The 19,955-nt window shown below is 41.4% G+C and overlaps 2 protein-coding genes across 4 annotated transcripts in view; one reads left to right on the plus strand and one right to left on the minus strand.

The window, feature by feature from the left end:
• STK39 (serine/threonine kinase 39) overlaps window positions 1–19,955 on the minus strand; it is a 443,332-nt gene that overhangs the window by 348,347 nt on the left and 75,030 nt on the right. For all 3 annotated transcript variants that reach the window (XM_073545795.1, XM_073545797.1, XM_073545798.1), the window contains exon 2: window positions 3,834–3,946. In XM_073545795.1, coding sequence (XP_073401896.1) covers window positions 3,834–3,946 — 113 coding nt within the window. The remainder of the gene's footprint in view (window positions 1–3,833; window positions 3,947–19,955) is intronic.
• LOC141049083 (uncharacterized) lies at window positions 4,494–8,695 on the plus strand. The gene is made up of 5 exons (XM_073545231.1): window positions 4,494–4,537; window positions 5,199–5,268; window positions 6,341–6,536; window positions 6,981–7,140; window positions 7,251–8,695. The coding sequence occupies exons 1-5, from the start codon at window positions 4,494–4,496 to the stop codon at window positions 8,605–8,607; spliced, it is 1,827 nt and encodes a 608-aa protein (XP_073401332.1). The 3' UTR covers window positions 8,608–8,695.

Consider the following 19,955-nt stretch of genomic DNA (forward strand, 5'->3'; position numbering starts at 1 on the left):
CCTACCATCAGCCATTTCTAAGGGGCTTTTTGGCAGCACGTAGGCACCAGGGTCTGATGCAGTTACTACTAAAGTGAAGTCTAATTATTTCTACAATTTTGTTTTAGCAGGGGTTCAATTATTTGTTATAGTAAACATCTCTGCTGAAGCAGAACCTCTTTTTTAATGGCAGCGGGACGTCTTTCTCACCACTGAATAATATGGAGGCTCTCATTTTTCAGAGACCATTTTTGAAAGAATCAAAATGGGTTTTGCAAGAATACATTTTTCAGCTGGTACGGAATGCAAAGATTTAAAATTACAAACTCAACTGAGCCCAAGGATTGGCTGCAGTGGTCATGTGCACTGTTGCGATATCACCGCTGCACACTGTTAGCAAAGACCAGGTGTGACGTCAAAAAAAGTTATTCTTGGAAAACACTTATAATCTTATTACTTGCAATGTGCCCCGTTGTCTTGTACAAATTCTAAGTTAAGCCTCTGTTATAGATCTATGCTAGCGTTGGGCGGAGTGGAAGGCTCGCGGGCTCTGGTGCACAAGTTCAATTTATTAACTTTCCGTCACAAATTCTCTTTACAGCTGTGGGACACATGTTCCTATTGGGAGCGGTGGTAGTGCGCTAAATAGCTTGTTCTCCTATGGGGAAAAATGTTGGGCAGGTGAACTGTTGGGAGACTGTGGTTCTCACCTGTTGCTGTGCTCCACATGTGCTGTCTCTTTGGATGCAGCTACTCACATTCTCTCTCCACCCCTCTCTGCAGCCACTCTACTTTTCACACTCCCTCTCGTCCGTGACTGCTCCACTCCAATGCAGTCCCTTATCCTGCTAATCAGTACTTATTCCTCCAACCTCCTCCCATTGCAATGACAGTCCCCATTGACCCTTGCCACCACCTCCCTCAAAGGAAGGAAATCGAGTTGGTGGATGTTGAACAGTCCCCGTTGACCCATGACACCACCTCCCTCAATGGAAGGAAATCGAGTTGGCGGATGTTGGACAGTCCCCGTTGACTGTTGACACCACCTCCCTCAACGGAAGGAAATCGAGTTGGTGGATGTTGGACAGTCCCCATTGACTGTTGACACCACCTCCCTCAATGGAAGGAAATCGAGTTGGTGGATGTTGGACAGTCCCCGTTGACCGCTGACACCACCTCACTCAATGGAAGGAAATCGAGTTGGCGGATGTTGGACAGTCCCCGCTGACAGTTGACACCACCTCACTCAATGGAAGGAAATCGAGTTGGCAGATGTTGGACAGTCCTGCTTGACTCTTGAGACCACCTTCCTCAATGAAAGGAATTCGAGTTGGGAGATGTTGGGTCTTGCAGAGTGCTATATGTGGACTTCCCCCTACACCAAAAATCAGAGCGATAAAGTATTGCAATCTGGGTGAAACAATGGAATCTGGCAAAGTTACAACTGGATGAACTCCAACATAATCTAAATAAATCCCACTTCTCTAATGTTGATGAAGAAGCTGAAATTTTAGTTTAAACATACAACACATTTCAGCTCTAAAATTAGTTTTCATCATGTCTATCGAAAAAAAAAAATCCCAGCAAGTTTATCAACATTGGAGAAGTGGGATTTATTTAGATTAACCCAGATGGAGCTTCACCAGATTCCCCTGCTTTGATCGGATTGCATCCTCTACAGCGCTTACCCTGCCAACTAGGATGGAAGTTTGCGGGCACAACCGAATCGGCTAGAAGCAAACACCATATAACAAGCAAACTTTGGAGTTCTGTCCATGGATCACACAAGCCTGTAATGTGAGCACACACCTGTACGTCTATTCCATCACTCCAATATTCATCCCATACTATACTTAGATATCGCCGACATCTCCTCTCTCTCCACTTCATATGGGTACAGCTTCTTGGATACACCTTCCAACCATTTTCAGTACAAATCTGTAGCCAACGTCAGTGGGGTAAGCAAAGCCTGTGTTCCTCACCCGGTTTAGGGGCCCAGTCTCAAGAGCAACCTTTATAGTTGCACCAATGCGGCTGATTCACTGTCTGCTGAGAGACCTGGCGATTTGTATTCTGGAAGTGTCGGCTTTATATCAGGCACCGTGCCGTAATCTAATGTAAAAAAAAACTGACATTCCATCTGCAATATTGGAGCTCAGCTTATCTGTAAGGGTTGTGTCTGATAACAAGCTTGTCCATGGTTTCCAAAATAAGAAAAGAAATTTGCTAAATTATATCACTTTTTATATAGAATACAATATATATAAATTGTAAAATGAAGATCAAATGTAATCACACCAGAAAACACTATATATGGCCTCCTTCACACGTCCTGATATTTCCCGTACTGGAAAAACCAGTACCGATGCTATACGTGTCTGTGTGTACGTGTGTGTCATCCATGGGGCATGTATCGCAACAGAATGCAGAATAGAAGTGATAGATGTTTAAAGACAGAAAATAGATTGATAGATACATAGATAGATACTGTATACTTTGGCGAGAATTTACCTGCCATAAAAAATTGTCAATTATTGTGCACGTCATTTTCGCTTTAACATTTGTTGCAGTTTGGCACCTCTCCATCACTTTTCAGGCTCCCCCTGATGAAGCTGGGTGAAACACGTGTTGGGGCGCTAGGGCTACATGACAATCAGGTTCCACTACAGTAGCACTTTGTAAGTCTTTTCAACAATTATGTTTGGTCGTTTACTCTCTACAGGAACTTTGAGGTTTTGGCATGTATACTAAAGTATATCGATTATACAGTGCAAACTGGACTTGTGTTCGTAGCTGGCACCTCTCCATCACTTTTCAGGCTCCCCCTGATGAAGCTGGGTGAAACACGTTTTGGGGCGCTAGGGCTACATGACAATCAGGCTCCTCTACAGTAGCACTTTGCAAGTCTTTTCAACAATTATGTCTGGTCTTTTACTCTCTACAGGAACTTTGATGTTTGGCATGTATACTACAGTATATCAATTATACAGTGCAAACTGGACTTGTGTCTGTAGCCTTCCACTGAGTTACTTTGTCATTTTTTATATATAAAAAAGTTGGGTATTACATATTTTCTTTATATTAATAAAATATTTATTTTTTTTGAGACATTATTTTGCACCTCCATTTGTTTTGATTTGACTGTTTTGGGTATGTCTCTGGCACTTTTTCAGAACTATGGAAAAACGTATTTTTTAACAGTGTTCTATTGATGGTTTTCACAGATAGGACAAATACCCACCATAATCTATGGAGCTGTCCACAGGTCTGCTTTTTTTTTTTTTTTTTTTTTTTGCAGAGTGTGCCCCCCCCCCAAAAAAAAAAAAATAAAAATCATGGAAACGTTCTTCTTTTATTCGAGTCACAGGTCAAAATCACCTCAACAAGTCTATGCTTCAGGAAAAATGTCTGATAGCACAAATTACCATCAATGTGCTATTTATGTGATGTCTAACATTAACAATGTAATGGATAGAAGAAGATTTTTTTTCATATGAGAAAATCACTGATGAACCCCGAATGGTAAAAACTGATCAAAATTGGATCAAAAACACTGATGAAAAATCGGTAAAGTTTTTTCTGTACCATTATAAAACTGACGTCTGAATGAAGCCTCAAGAAAAAAAAAATAATTTGTCCACAAGTCAACACAAGTTCACAAACCTTCTCACTCTTTAAAAAATCCACCCAAGCAGGGAAATTCATGTCCCATGTAAGACCAAATGTGATCAAGTCGAATACATTTTCAAAGTTATTTGAACACTTTTTTTTTGCGCCAGAACTTGTTTGCATATGGGTGTGGATATATTCTTCACTAATGCTAAGACCCCCCCAAAAAAACAACTCATACTTACAAGCAGCTCATCCATGCTTGTCTGGCACTTTTCTAAGTTTATCCTCTTTATGGCGACCCGTTCTTGTCTGGGTTTGCATAGGGCTGCTTGAACCACAGCTGTGGCCCCGCTTCCTAAAGAAAAAAAAATGCAGATTTAATGTACAGTGACAAAATGCTTGTTCCTCTTTGAGGACCTTTTTTCCATTAGATGCATGTAGTCGGGGCAAGAAATCATTTTTTTCAATTGGGTTTCATTAAAAATTTTGCATAGTTTGGCTTTTATAGGTTCTTTGTGGGTTTTTTTTTGCAAGTTCAACTTTGATGTGGTCTGCGGTCATAAATCAGCTGAAATGAGCCCAAAAAACTAATAATGAACAAGCAGGCTGATGAAGGATTCTCAGTTAACTCCTTCCGCAGCAATAGACCATGCAATAGACAGATTATAGAAGGCAAAGCTGCAAAATTTATTATGAAACCAAATTGCAAAAATGATTTTTTTTTTTTAGCTCCAATTTCATACATTTGACAAAAAAAAAAGTTGTATCCAAAACATGGACAACCCCTAACAGAGCCCTTAAAAAAACTAGGAGCAAGACCATAATCATTTGGTTTTAAAGGGTTATACCCATCCTTAAGAGATATTAATAAACCAAATGATATATAATAACTTGGGAATAACATGTGTGACCAGCGCCTTATTCTGGTGCTGGATCCAAAGGATAGGTGATGAGATGGAGATCAGAGGGAACCCACGGGTCTCTAATAAGGCATATGGCCACCTTAAAACAAGTCAGTATAGTGGCACTGTGTAATGTTCTGTATGTCAGATTTTAATAACCGCATTCGTATCTGTATATGTCGTATAAGCAAAACCTGCAAAGCATACCTACGCGTCTATGACAAAATAATTGTTCAGGACCGGTAGCTTAAATTCAAACTGCATCCATTATTAAATAGATATTTTAGACTTGATGAGACTGGTGTATTTACTTTGAAAATCCAAGTCAAAATGGCTGTATAATCCTCAAATAAAAATCTGCATTTTATGCGTCCAACTAGACCTCATAAAATGCTCAACGGTAAGCAAGGAGACTTTTTATAAGAATAATACACCCATGTTGACATATATATTCTTCAAAGTAAATACACCCGCTCCATCAGGTCTAGGAATCATTTATTAACGTATACAGTTTCTATTGTGAAGTCCGGAGGTGTTTTAAATCTCACAGGAGATGGAAAATGATATCAATCAGCTCATCGCTATTCTTATTGTTGGTAAGTCAATATTCTTGAACTGCATATCATCTTAGTCAACACTCCGGGACAGAAAAGCCTTCTTATAAGCAAAATAAGGACCAAATAAGAAACTTCTTAAATTGTTTAGTCTGGAGAAATCCCACAGTCATCAGTGGGAGGCACTCAGCTCCATTCCAAACCTAAGAAGCAAAGATGAGGTAAGTCGGTGATACAGGAGTTCAGATGGGCAAAGGGAGCTATAATAGGAGCAGTTCGTTTAAAGTTTTGCAGAATTTGTTTTCTCTCACTTTTCTGCACTTCATTATTTGTTTCTTGGTTGTTACAGAAAAAAAAACATGTCAAAAACAATTTAATGGAAAAAAATAACTAAGGCTGGTTTCACATTTGCGTTTTTTTGCGCTGGAAAAAAACGCATACGTGCGCATGCGTTTTTTCCCCTATATTTAACATGGGTGCGCATACCTGCGCGCTGGCATGCGCACGTATGCGATTTTCATGCGCTGCGTTTTTTTGGGGTGTGCGTTTGTATTTTACAGACGCAGCATGTTGCATTTTTTGGTCCTGCAAAAAAGCGCATGCGCACGTATGCGCACGTTTTGCGCTAAAAATGGCCATTATAGCCTATGGATGCGCATACGTGCGCACTGGCATGCGCATGTATGCGTTTTTTTAGCGCTGCGTTTTTTTGGTGGTGTCCACTTGTTGTACTAGTTATAATCTTCTAAAGTCAAAAAAAAAAAGTCTATATAAAGGAGGTGCCTGCCAAAACTCTGCCACTACTACACTGACAGATTGGAGAGCAGACAGTCAACAAGGAACCCATCTTCTATCAGCGAAGAATGTGAGTATATTACATTATATGCCTGTCCTTTTAAATTATGTATGTACTAATGATTTTTATTATTTTTACATGCAGTATGTCTTCAGAATCCGAGTATTCCCCATCGCGGCAGGAATTGGCGCAAGCAGACCGTGAGGTGATTATTTTCGTGCATCTGGTAAGTATATCTGCAGCTTCTCCAAATCTCTTACGTTTTTTTCAACTTTTTTAAGACATCGTCATCATCATCTTCTGCGGACGGGACTAGTGAGGGCGAAGAGCAGGAGCAGCGAAGCCAAGTCCCGGTGGTGATACGGAATGTATGTATCAAATGATTTGTAATGTTCTTTATTTTTTATCTTCTATTTTTACTCTTTTTAATGTTTCTTTTTTTTGTAACTTTTTATTCAATTTAAATTTGATTATTCTAATGAATGTGTTTTGTCTAGGTTCCACAACGTGATGAAGATGTCTACCTGGATAATGAGCAGCTCATCAGCCTGGTCCAGGAGCGTTCGCCGTTGTGGGACAGCCGTGACCGGCTGTACAAGGACATTGTGGTGACCCGGCGGCTATGGAATGAGGTGGCCGCAGCGTTGATGGATGGCTGGGACAGCGCCACAGCATCCTCCAAAAAGGCGTTTAGTGAGTATTTCCCTGCTCTGTATTGTGCCGCAGTGACTGTTGTCCTTGATGGCACTGTTGGGTTTCGTGCTAGACATATTCTAGCAGGAAACCCAACAGTGTCATCGGGGTCTACAGTGACTGCTTTGAGTATTGTATTGCTACATTGTGCCGCAGTGACTGTTGTCCTTGACGGCACTGTTGGGTTTCGTGCTAGGTGTATTCTAGCAGGAAACCCAACAGTGTCATCGGGGTCTACAGTGACTACTTTGAGTATTGTATTGCTACATTGTGCCGCAGTGACTGTTGTCCTTGACGGCACTGTTGGGTTTCGTGCTAGGTGTATTCTAGCAGGAAACCCAACAGTGTCATCGGGGTCTACAGTGACTGCTTTGAGTATTGTATTGCTATATTGTGCCGCAGTGACTGTTGTCCTTGACGGCACTGTTTTTTTTTTACCAACAGTGGACAAAGTCCGAACACGTTGGCGTTCGATCAAGGACCGCTTCAACAGTGATGTTCGTGCTGAGGGCCAGGTTCGCAGTGGATCTGCGTCAAGGACCAGAACTAGATACCGTCACTATCACGCGTTGCAGTTCCTAAGACCGGTCCTTGCCACGAGATCGTAAGTATTATAAATTTTGGGTTTTTATTTTTATTAATCTGTGTTTTTCTAATCCACAGCTGATGCTTCTTGTAAAGGCATGGTAGTAATGATTTTCCTTTCTTCCACAGCACCTGGAGCAGCACCCTGCAACCTGGCCCTGGAGCGGTCCTTCCTCGGACGTCCTCTGACCCGTCCCAGCCATCCGACAGCCAGGAAGCACCTTGCAGGTCAGCCACACACACAGCTGGTGACCAGGAAGCTGGGCCATCAGGTGTTCCCCTGTCCCAGGTCTCTGCCACTGGTTATGCGGGCACTACCCGCCAGCGGCAGAGGGCCTTGGACAGGAATGTCTTGCCCGAGTTTATGCATTTGAGCGAGGCCTTTAATTCCAGCCTCAAGTCACTGTCCGACAGAGTTGAAAGCGGTTTTGCACTCATGGAACGTGGTTTTAACCACTTTGAACACCGCTTCAATTCTGTAGAACAGCGCCTTGACCGTCTGGAGGCCGACCTCAACAGACCAGCACACCATTTTTTTAGTAAGATTGAAAAGGGCATGGCGGAACACCTTAGTCCTGAGCAACAGCTGAATGTGCTGCAGGCCTGCAACAATGCTTTCTTGCAGGCTATGCAGCATAATCGGTACGGTCAGCAGTCAGTGGTGTCATTTCCACCTGTGCCACCATTGACTCGCTTCACCTCACTACCGACTTGTGCTGCATACCACTGCACGGACACCTCTATTCAAAGCCAGGACACCCACCGTTACACCACCACAAGTCTGAGTGCAGCTGGTCACTTCACCGACACCACCATGGCAAGCGCTGCTCCTGTCTGGAGCACCACCTCCACTCCCATGCATGCGTGGAGCTCAGCCACCACTAGGCAAACATGGAACAGCCCTGCCGCTACAACAACATGTAGTAGCCCTGCCACCACCACTCCGCAAACCTGGACCATCACTGCCGCCACCAGTCCTCCTGCAAGGACGAGCACTGCCAACGAAGAGCAGCAGCAGCAGCCACCTCAGCAGCAGCAGCAGCCACCTCAGCAGCAGCCACCTCAGCAGCAGCAGCAACCACCTCAGCAGCAGCAGCCACCTCAGCAGCAGCAGCAGCCACCTCAGCAGCAGCCGCCACCTCAGCAGCAGCAGCAGCCACCTCAGCAGCAGCAGCAGCCACACCAGCAGACGGGGGACCTACACTCAATATTTGCCCCTAGTTCAAGGCGAAATCTATCAAGGCGGGCATTGGGCCAAAGTCGGTCCAGGCACACAAGCCTACGGCGACATGCCATTACAACTAATGTACCTGAACAGATTTCCTCTCCTCCAAGTGTTCCTTGTTTAATTCCCTTAACTGGACTACCTTCCCCCACAAGTTTTGTTGCCCCTTCCCCTCAAACACCGTCTTCAACTGCAAGTGTTGCATATTCCCTGCACACCCCCAAATTGAAACCATCTGCCCCCAAACGCCGGAAAAAATAATTTTTTGGTTTATTTTTGTGATTAAAAATAAATTTACATTTGTGGTTCACCATTACAAAGTTTCATTAATGTTGTTTGCGCCGCTCACACACACTGATGGGTAAATACATGTTAAAAACCAACCCAAGGCCTAGTATAGTCATATGTGAAATAACACGGACTAGTATAGTCATACCAAGGCCCAGTGTAATAACTCGAGTTTTACCAACTTGGATCTGGTTTCATGAAAAACAAACTGTTGAAACTTGTCAAGTTTCACCAGTTTGTTTTTCGTGAAACAAGATCCTAGTTGGTAAAAATCGAGTAGGCCTTGGTATGACTATACTAGGCCGTGGTATTTCACATATGACTATACTACTAGCCCCAAGGCCTACTATACTCATATTTGAAATACCACGGCCTAGTGTAGTCATTCCAAGGCCTAGTGTAATAACTCTAGTTTTACCAACTAGAATCTGGTTTCATGAAAAACAAACTGTTGAAACTTGTCAAATTTCACCAGTTTGTTTTTCGTGAAACAAGATCCTAGTTGGTAAAAATCGAGTAGGCCTTGGTATGACTATACTAGGCCGTGGTATTTCACATATGACTATACTACTAGCCCCAAGGCCTACTATACTCATATTTGAAATACCACGGCCTAGTGTAGTCATTCCAAGGCCTAGTGTAATAACTCTAGTTTTACCAACTAGAATCTGGTTTCATGAAAAACAAACTGTTGAAACTTGTCAAGTTTCACCAGTTTGTTTTTCGTGAAACAAGATCCTAGTTGGTAAAAATCGAGTAGGCCTTGGTATGACTATACTAGGCTGTGGTATTTCACATATGACTATACTAGTAGGCCCAAGGCCTACTATACTCATATTTGAAATACCACGGCCTAGTATAGTCATTCCAAGGCCTAGTGTAATAACTTGTAAGTTGGAATTGAGCAGATTACATTCATCCACTCAATGCTGACTTGTATTCCCCATGGACTTTCATTGGGGTTGGGTTTCAACTAGTTGGACAATTTTCTCTTGAAAAAAATTGGTTTCCTGATTCATGGCCTGCAGCTTTGCTCGTTCCAATATATTTCACGCAGACTAGCAATGCTGTATTTTAACTCATATGTGTATTTACCTGCCCAGGTGTGTGAACATCAAAAAATTCAGTTATACATGGGAAGTTTTTTATTTAATTGGAGTTTAAAAAATATAGTGCACTCAGTAATGGTATCAAATAAGGTTTTTTTATTACCATAAACAAACAAAAACATTACACCATTTCATCTTGCCAGTGCACCCGTCCTACATCAGAAATAAAGTAGGCCGCAAATTGGTCCCTCATTTGGCCAACTTCAACGGATGACCTGAGAGTGTGCTGAGTGAATTCAGGCAATGGGTTAGGAGCATCATCGTCCAGTTCAAAGGTCGGGTGCTCTTTAGCCATCACAAAGTTATGTAGAACCACACAGGCCTTCACCACCTCATCGACTGTTTCAAGTTTAAGATTAATGGCCGTGCCCAGAATTCGCCATCTGGAGACAAGAATCCCAAAAGCACACTCGACAGTTCTTCTGGCCCTGGTCAGCCTGTAATTAAATATTTTTTTGGTGTGGTCCAAGTCCCGGCTGGAGTAGGGTTTCAGTAAGTTTCCGCACATTTGAAAAGCCTCATCGCCAACCATTACAAAGGGCAGTGGCGGAGCTTCGGTGTGAGGAAGAGGCCGTGGCATAGGGAAATTAAATTGGTTGCCATACAACCTCCGGCCCATGTCTGAGTTTTTAAAAGCCTGTGAGTCATTACCACGGCCAAATGCTCCAATGTCCACTGCTACAAACATACATCCGGCATCCGCAATGGCCATGAGTACTATTGAAAAGTACTTTTTGTAATTATAGTACTCAGATCCCGTTCTTTGGGGTTTGATGATCCGTATGTGTTTACCATCAACAGCTCCCAAACAGTTGGGAAAATTGCATACTGTCCAGAATTTGTCAGCAATTTCCATCCACTTTTCAGCGGTGGGCAGGGGCATAAATTCTGGACAAAGAACATTCCAGAGAGCCCGGCAGGTGTCAGCAACAATTCCAGACAAGGTAGAGATTCCAATACGGTACTGGAAGTGTAGTGAAGATAGGGTTTCTCCAGTCGCCAGGAATCTGTGAACAGACAAAGAAGTAAAATTAATATTTATGTATATTATTTTAAAAAACTATAAAATAAAATATTAGTACATTCACGAAAACTAATTACCCAAGGTTTTGAATACTAAATTTAAAAAAAAAACATCAGACCGCACCCCTTGGTTTTTAAAACATACCGTAATGTCACCAGTAGCCGTTCCTCAGGAGGAATCGCACGACGGAGCTGTGTGTCCTGTCTCCGGATGGATTGTTGGACACGAGCAAGCAAATCCATGAAACTTTCGTGGGACATCCGGATATAATCTGTAAATTTCTCTGGGTTTGACTGGAGCTCGCTGTAGAGGGTGTGGTATGCCCCACAGCTCTCCCGGAGTTCAACAATCGGATGTATCCACATACGACGCCGTCTTCGCTGCCTCTCTCTCTTCCTTTGTTCATGGCAAGCAACTGCATACGCCTGAGCCATCGCGATGTCCAAATCCAAGTTGAAGTGAAAACTCTTCCAGCGTAGATCCATGGTCACGAGAAGAATCAAGCAAATGTGAAGAATACTGTAGACAGGGTCTATATATTAACATACCACACCCACAATGAAGTCCCATTGGTCTTGTGTGTTGTTGAATGGTTGTTTTTTCTTTTTTGTGGGGTTTTTCCAAAATCTGTAAAAAAACGCAAACGCACAAAAAACGCATACAAACGCACAAAAACGCTGCGTTTTTTTCCTGCATGCGCATAAAAATGCTTGAAAAAAACGCAGCGTTTGTATGCATTTGTATGCGTTTTTTCAATGCGTTTTTTTGCGGGAAAAACACGCTGCAAAAAAAAGCAAGTGTGAAACTAGCCTAAATCACTTTTTTTACACCATTTACCATTTATTGAACATGTTGTTACGATTAAAACGATATCAAATATGCCCATGTTTTCTACTGGTTTGTGATTTTTATTTTTTTTTAAGTATATTAATAATCTCATCATTGTTTTTCCTTACTTTTTAGTAATGGGAAATAAAAAAATAATCTGCAGACTTATATTTTGCTTCCAATATACAGATATATAAAGATATACAAGTATATTGAGATGTATCTCTAGGTGCCAGTACACTATGCCTGTAAAGAAGAATATTATTTAGATCTTTAAGCACAGGACATCCCCCTATACTTAGCAGTCTACCATGTGGCTCACTGCTAGAGTTTCTGTTTGCCTGCTACAGGTTGTGAACGTAAAAGGTATCTAAAGATGTACAAGTATATTGAGATATCTCTGTGTGCCAGTACAATATACCCATAAAGAAGAATACTATTTAGATCTCTAGGCAGCGAACATCCTCCTACACTTAAGAGTGTACAGTGAGGCTCACTGCTAGAGTTTCTGTTTGCCAAGCTACAGGTTATGAGCTTAAAGGTATTTAAAAATGTACAACTATAATGAGATGTATCTCTGTGTGCCAGTACACTATGCCTGTAAAGAAGAATACTATTTAGATCTTTAGGCAGAGAACATCCTCTTATACCAAGAATGCACAGTGAGGGTCACTGCTAGAGTTTTTGCCTGCCATGCTACAGGTTGTGAGTTTAAATACTGGGAAACACCACACTTTAAAGAAAAGCGCTAATGAATTCTCTTTAAGGGCATCTACTGATCACAGAGATGTTAAGTGGCCTTTCTCCCAACTGAGATTAATGCAGTGGAACTGGACTCCTATCCTCTAAAGGCCCACGTGTAAATGAGACGGCTGCACATGTGATATGTCTGCCCCTTAAGGCGTCCCCCTAATAACACTTAAAGCATTAAGTGGAAACCATTGTAGCAACTAAAAAGAATTATAGAGACCAGACTACTAATAACTAAGCAATGTGACAGTCTGAAAAGGATGCCTGTATTTTACCAACAGATGTGTTTTCTATTATGCCGCAATATGTCCCTGCTTATGAGGCAATGGAAGCTGGAATACTTTTATACGGACCCATACTTCAGTCTCCATTGCCCTGTAGGGAGGAATTGCTGCTCTGCTGCTGTAAATTCTCCTTTTGTTACAATGTTGGCAAAATCAATATTCACAGATTCACTCATTTCTCTATGTTCCCCTATGGGAACAGTTTCTGGAGGAATTTTCAATTTGCTGCAATTTTGTGTTCTGTTTTTTTTTTTTTTTAAATATTTGAGATTTTTATTAATGAAAAGTCACAAAAAATAGATAAAACCAAAAATAAATCGCATTTTTGATATTTAATCGCGTGCGCCATTTTGAAGTTGCGTAAAAACGTCAGCGAACGCCACGAGACAAAAAAGAAAAATTACTTCAATAAATCACAAATTACGAATTGTGCCCAAAGATACGATGTTTTTTTTCATTAACACTACTTGAAAACGTACATAATTATTTTATTTTATCCTCCCTGGATAAATAGAAAAATAAACTAGTGACATAAGATAATAAATAAATAAAGTTGCTACTTTTAAAAGGAATTTTTAGCAAAATAAGAGCTTAACATAATTGGTTGCCAAAAGCAAAAATCCAACTTGCCCTATTGTACCAGTATTTATATACTCCATAATGTGTCGCACAAGTTTCCATACCTCATGTTTATTTTTTTTACATGATTTGTGTTTTCCTACTTTTGATAAGGACCTTCAGTTCCAACTTTCTCTTGGACAGTAACCCTGTTGTAGGGATTCAAAACTCTGACTCATTAGGTAAAATTAAGTGCATCCTGCACTTGAACTTCTATTGCTATGGGTTGGTTTATAGTCAGATTATCACTAGTTTTATAGCGGACAAGTTCATAATCTTAATTCTGAGATATATTAAGAGAAACATTGAGTCTAGATCACATGAAGGAATTATTCCCCTTTACTCCTCCTTGATCAGACCTCATCTGGAATACTGTTTCTTTTAAAAATGTCATAGAAGAACTGAAGCAAGTTTGGAGAAGAGCTACCAGGATGGTGAGCGGACTGCAAAGTATGTCCTATGAGAAATGGTTAAAGGATCTGGGAATGTTTTGATCGCAAAAAAGAAGTCTACAAATATCTGAAGGGCTGTCACAAAGTAGAGGGATCATCATTACTCTCATTTCCACATGGAAACACGAGAAGCAATGGAATTAAACTGAAAGGGAGAAGATGCAGATTAGATATTAGAAAAAACTTGATAGTGAGGGTGATCAATGAGTGGAACAGGCTGCAACGAAAGGTGGTGAGTTCTCCTTCAATGGAAGTCTTCAAACAGAGGCTGGACAGATGTCTGAGATGGCTTAGTGAATCCTGCATTGAGCAGGGGGTTGGACACGATGACCCTTCCAACTCTGACATTCTATGGTTCTATGAATCTTGGAGACACACAGATCGGCATAGGAGATGTATTCAGAAAATAATATTTTATTTTTCAGTTCTTTTTGCATCGAGGTGTTACATTTTTTATATGCCTGATAGGGGCAAAATTATACTGGCCAGATTTAATATAGATTCAAGCAGAAACGGAAGATGATGCCGCAATTGTTGACGATCTGACAACTGAAGACTATCAGGTCCACATCGTTGCGCATGAGCAAATCTAGGTCTCCTGACACTCCTTAGCTAAACACAAACAGAATTTCTACGATATTAATGTAGCATCCGGGCCAAGAACAAAAGCAGTGCCTAAAGTAAATATTGCTCTAGCCAAAAGTAGGATGTGGAACGTCAGCGTAATGAGATGGAATTACCTCAAGGGGAAAGAAAGAGGATCATTACTTTCACATAGCCTGTCCGCGTCTCCGAGCTAAACAGCTCTACCAAGAGACACCGACATATACACGTACGGTGCGGATACACAGCACCAGACGTAGACCCTACAGAGGAAGCAGAAGCATATTCTCCAAGGAGAAAGTAAAGAGGCTCTTCGTGGCTTCAAAAGTTTCAGCACAGATAGTCGTCACAGACATTGTGCTTAATCGAGCGCAGATCTGGGGGAGAATGTCATAATGGGGAGGGTGTACTTATATACACTGGTCTTCACTAATGAATTAACAAGCTGCGGACACACACCTGTGTATGTTTCCTTTAAAGTGGATTTGCCATATTAATAGGTTGCATTAAGGGCGTTTTTGTGGTCTGAGTGCGATCGGAAAAAACATCCAATTATACCAGGACCAATGTTATTCTATGGGTCGTGCCCATGTCCGATTTCTTTCCTTGTACAGAGCCGGTACGGGAAAAAAAAAATGGCAGCATGCCCGAGTTTAATACGTATTTGGATCACACTTGGCAATACAAGTTAATGAGTCAGTGGAAAACAATGCACTGCACTCCGATGACATCTGAGTACAATCCAATTTCCACAGATGGACAAAATGGAGAAGATGGAGTATTTTTTTTCTCCATCTCCTCCTCATCTGAGAGGTTGATCAGAGTGTGATTTGCATAATCGACTATTTTCTCGGATGAGAGAACATACTGTCGTCTATACCTGCCCTAATGGACAGCATTGAACGGCTACTTCTAATTGCCAAACCGGCAAAAAAGTGTTATGCTGTTGGGAGACCAAGTATGAAGAAAGATGACACTGGATACATAGTTTAACACTCCGACGTCGTCATGAAGGAGCTTCCCCCTATCCCTTTGGGTAATGATTTCTAGGCAGCTGGTCATACATGGGTGGGAGTAGGCAGGGAACAGGAGAGGTTAAGCGGGGGAGTAGGCAGGGGACAGGAGAAGTTAAGCAGGGGAGTGTTCTCATAAACTGTAAATGCATAAAATGTGAGCCAGCGTAATTATTTTCAGGCTCCTACAAGACATGTTTACGTGCCAGTTTGGCTTCTAAAAGGGCAGACCTGTAGCTGTAATATGGCGCCCTTTCATAGGGCAGCGCAATAGGCCGACAGATCCACTTTAAGGTTTTAGAGTTCTAATTTGGGGCAGTTAGGGGTGGTGGGGCACTGTACCCTCTAAATCAGGCAATCTTTTGCAGCCAGTAAATATTGTCATAGATCACCAAATTTCTAGCTGTGGCTAAGGTTAAATCTCTGAGCAGATGTTGGGAATATTTGATTTGGAATGTTAGATTTCATTAGCGATCTAGCAAAGGCTTTACTCAGTTTTATAAAAAATAAAATAAAATTAAAAAAATTATGCTAAAGGAATTTTCTGGGCCAAGTAGAATTTTTCATCATGAACTGTAGCAGTTCTAATAGTGTTGATCATGCACACTGTCAGGATTCAGCTCTGACTGTGAGTTAGAGCTTCTCGGTTTAAGTGACACAAACATTTTTTCCTACTTCTTTCAATGATCATATCCAGGAAAAATAAACCTAGTCGGCACAATACAAATAGTATATGAGTGGTCAGGTTACAACGGCTCGAACCGCCCATTACAGCCTAATCTTAGCAGTGTGTATATTTCACACTATAAGGTGTGCCATGCTATAAAGATTGCAAAAAATACCACAAATTTCCAAATGCAACTATGGGCAAAATAACACCTATATTCAGTCAATAATAAACCTAGTGAATATTAAAATAATACGTGCCCAAAAATAATCCTAATGGATAAAGTGAATGTAAATTCCAAACAGAATATGCCAAAAGAAGAAAAAGGAGTGCAATCCATATAATGAAGTGCAAAACAATTAATAGAGTGAAAATAGCATTTATTAATTAATTACAAATAAATGTGTACAAAAATTAATTAAAATTGAGTATATCATACAACCCTAGTTGGTATATGTAGCCAGTGCAAACCAAGGCAACAAGACTCTTTAATGGCACATAATAAAATTATTTTACACAGAAGTGTTATAATGACCATAAAAAAGCGGTACTGTTACATGTATACAGGCAGAAAAAACTTTAATGGCACGTAATAAAATTATTTTACACCAAGGGTTATAGTAACCATAAAAACCAGTAGCGCTACATATATATAGGAACCAACCCACAAAGTGCTGCCAATAAAAATGCCAAAAAGAGCCAAGTGAAATCACTGCTTCTTAACGCTTACCCATATAGTATGGTGCCTGGTTGCTCTGGAGCCACGTGTCACCCTTGACGCGCGTTTCGCCCTTGGCTTTATCAAAAGGGATACCAGTAACAGTACCGCTTTTTTATGGTCATTATAACACTTCTGTGTAAAATAATTTTATTATGTGCCATTAAAGAGTCTTTTTGCCTTGGTTTGCACTGGGTACATATACTAACTAGGGTTGTATGATATACTCAATTTTAATTAATTTTTGTACACATTTATTTGTAATTAATTAATAAATGCTATTTTCACTCTATTAATTGTTTTGCACTTCATTATATGTATTGCACTCCTTTTTCTTCTTTTGGCAAAGATTGCAAAAAAAATTGCCCTGGCCTGGAAAACCTGTATAAGGACCTGAATGTCTCACAAAATAAATACCATAGAATGCCACAATATGTTGGCAAGGATCTCAGAACCGCTGGATCATCGCAACCTCTGGTTGGCCAGAGGTTTGTCAGAGTATCAAAGTATTTTTTGAAAAGAAGATGTTGAGCCATTACTTATAGCATACCCACAGGATTATTAAACGATTTTGTCGATACACTTTCCCCAAACTTCAGAACAGTTGCAAACTTCTAGCCATTTACACCATGCCTCCAGGGCTGCTCAAAATTGCAGTGTCACCCCCAAAATGCCCAACTTTGGGTTTGGCTTTACTAAGTGTTCCTTTAGCGACCCACTTTGTGGACACAATCATGGGGGGGGGGAAAGATCCTACTTGGCAAGATCTTCATTGAATTCAGTGAAACAGTTGCCATTTCTCCATTGCAGTCTATGGGAAGTCACTAGGGGCGGTTCGCGCAGGAAGTGTAATAAGGGTCCGATGGCGCGGCCACAACTGAGTGATCCCTTTTCGGCTACAAGCCTGTGTGCCCTTTATCTGGATGGCATGCTCCTGATCTATTTGGACATCATATCACTATGGAGACCATGGATAATTAATAGATATGTGAGACATTCCTACTGTCTAATTCCTTCTCTATTTATCATTACAATGAGAGTGTAAATTGTAGCAGACACCGGCTACATTTCATGGCTGTACTGAGAAGAACACAACGGGGACGGTTTATGTAAACTAGCAAAGAGGGAAAGTGGAAAAGTTGCCAACAGCAACAAGATTTAACGCTTTAATATTATATCTCTGCTAGAAACCCAAAGGCCTTATTCACATGAGTGCAAGAGTGAAATATAATAAGCAGCAAAAAAACAGAACCAAAATATTGTCCTGGGAAATCAGGGATATGGAATTATAGAATTAGAAATGAAATTGAAATGCTGCCAGGACTTCTAGAAAACGCCTGTGATTCCTACACCACTCATCCAACATGGGGAAAGCATGAAAGACCTACATCCTCCACAGAACCATGCGAGTCCTACATATACTCCCCCATCATAGAGAAGCATGTGACTCCTGCATCCTCTATCCAACATGGGGAAAGCATGAAAGTCCTACCTCCTCCATACAGCAGAGAACCATGCGAGTCCTACTTATATCCCACCCTTCATAGAGAACTATCTGAGCCCTACATATACAACACCCATCATAGAAAAGCATGAGCGTCTGGCATTCCCCACCCAACATGGGGAAAGCATGAGAGTCCTACATCCTCCACACAACATAGAGAACCATGCAAGTCCTACATATACCCCCCAATCATGGAGAAGCATGTGAGTCCTGCATCCCCTATCCAATATGGAAAGCAGGAGAGTCCCACATCTTCCACGCAACATAGAGAACCATAGGAGTCCTACATATACCCACCCATCATAGAGAACCACGTGAGTCCTACATATACTCCCCGATCATGGAGAGGCATGTGAGTCCTGCTCCCCCACCCAACATGGGGAAAGCATGAGAGTCCTACATCCTCCACACAACATAGAGAACCATGCAAGTCCTACATATAATGGAGAAGCATGTGAGTCCTGCTCCCCCACCCAACATGGGGAAAGCATAAGAATCCCACATCCTCCACACAATATAGAGAACCATATGAGTCCTACATATACCCCATCCATCATAGATAAGCATGGGATTCCTGTATTTCCCACTCAACATAAAAAGACTATGTAAGTCCAGAGTTCCATATCCACTATAGAGAAATCATGTTAGTCCTACATCCCACACACATTATAGAGAAAGGATGAGAGTCCTACATCCATCACCCAATACAGAGAAAGCATGAGTCTGTTCACATAGGCCAAAAGAGACAGTTGGTGTCCCTTAGGTTTCAGGGCCCAGTTGGGATTGCAACCCCTGTACTTATTGTAGTCATGCACCTGCCCACACCAAACATAGAGAAAGCCTGCGAGTCTTGCATCTCCAACACTTCTTAGAAAGAACATGTGACTGTAGCATCCTCCACCCAACATAGAGAAAGTTTGCGAGTCCTACATCTGCTACATAGAGAGCATGTGGGTCCAGCATCTATTATCCAATATAGAGAAAGCATGCGAGTCCTGGATCTCCCATCCAACATAGAAAGTACAGTTGTGCTCAAAACTTTACATAGCCCGGCAGAATTTTTGCTTTCTTGGCCTTTTTTTTTCTTCAGAGAATATGAATGATAACACCAAAACTTTTTCTCCACTCATGGTTAGTGGTTGGGTGAAGCCACTTATTGTCAAACTACTGTGTTTTCTCTTTTTAAATCATAATGACAACCCAAAACATGCAAATGACCCTGATCAAAAGTTCACATACCCAATTTCTTAATATTGTGTATTGCCCCTTCTAACATCAATGACAGCTTGAAGTCTTTTGTTGTAGTTGTGGATGAGGTTCTTTATTTTCTCAGATGGTAAAACTGCGCACTCTTCTAGGCAAAAAGCCTCCAGTTCCTGTAAATTCCTGGGCTGTCTAGCATGAACTGCGCGCTTGAGATCTCCCCAGAGAAGCTCAATGATATTGAGGTCAGGAGACTAAGATGGCCACTCCAGAACCTTCACTTTGTTCAGCTGTAGCCAATGAAAGGTTGACTTGGCCTTGTGTTTTTGATCACTGTTATGTTGGAACATCCAAGAACGTCCCATGCGCAGCTTCCTGGCTGATGAGTGCAAATTTGCATCCAGTATTTGCTGATAACGTGCTTCATTCATGTTTCCTTCAATTATGACCAAGTTTCCTGCGCCTTTGTAGCTCACACATCCCCAAAACATCAGCGATCCACCTCCGTGTTTTACTGTAGGGATGGTGTTCCTTTCATCATAGGCCTT

Source organism: Dendrobates tinctorius, unplaced genomic scaffold (genome assembly GCF_039654945.1).
Source record: "Dendrobates tinctorius isolate UK_male_01 unplaced genomic scaffold, ASM3965494v1 ptg000143l, whole genome shotgun sequence".
Taxonomy (NCBI): domain Eukaryota; kingdom Metazoa; phylum Chordata; class Amphibia; order Anura; family Dendrobatidae; genus Dendrobates; species Dendrobates tinctorius.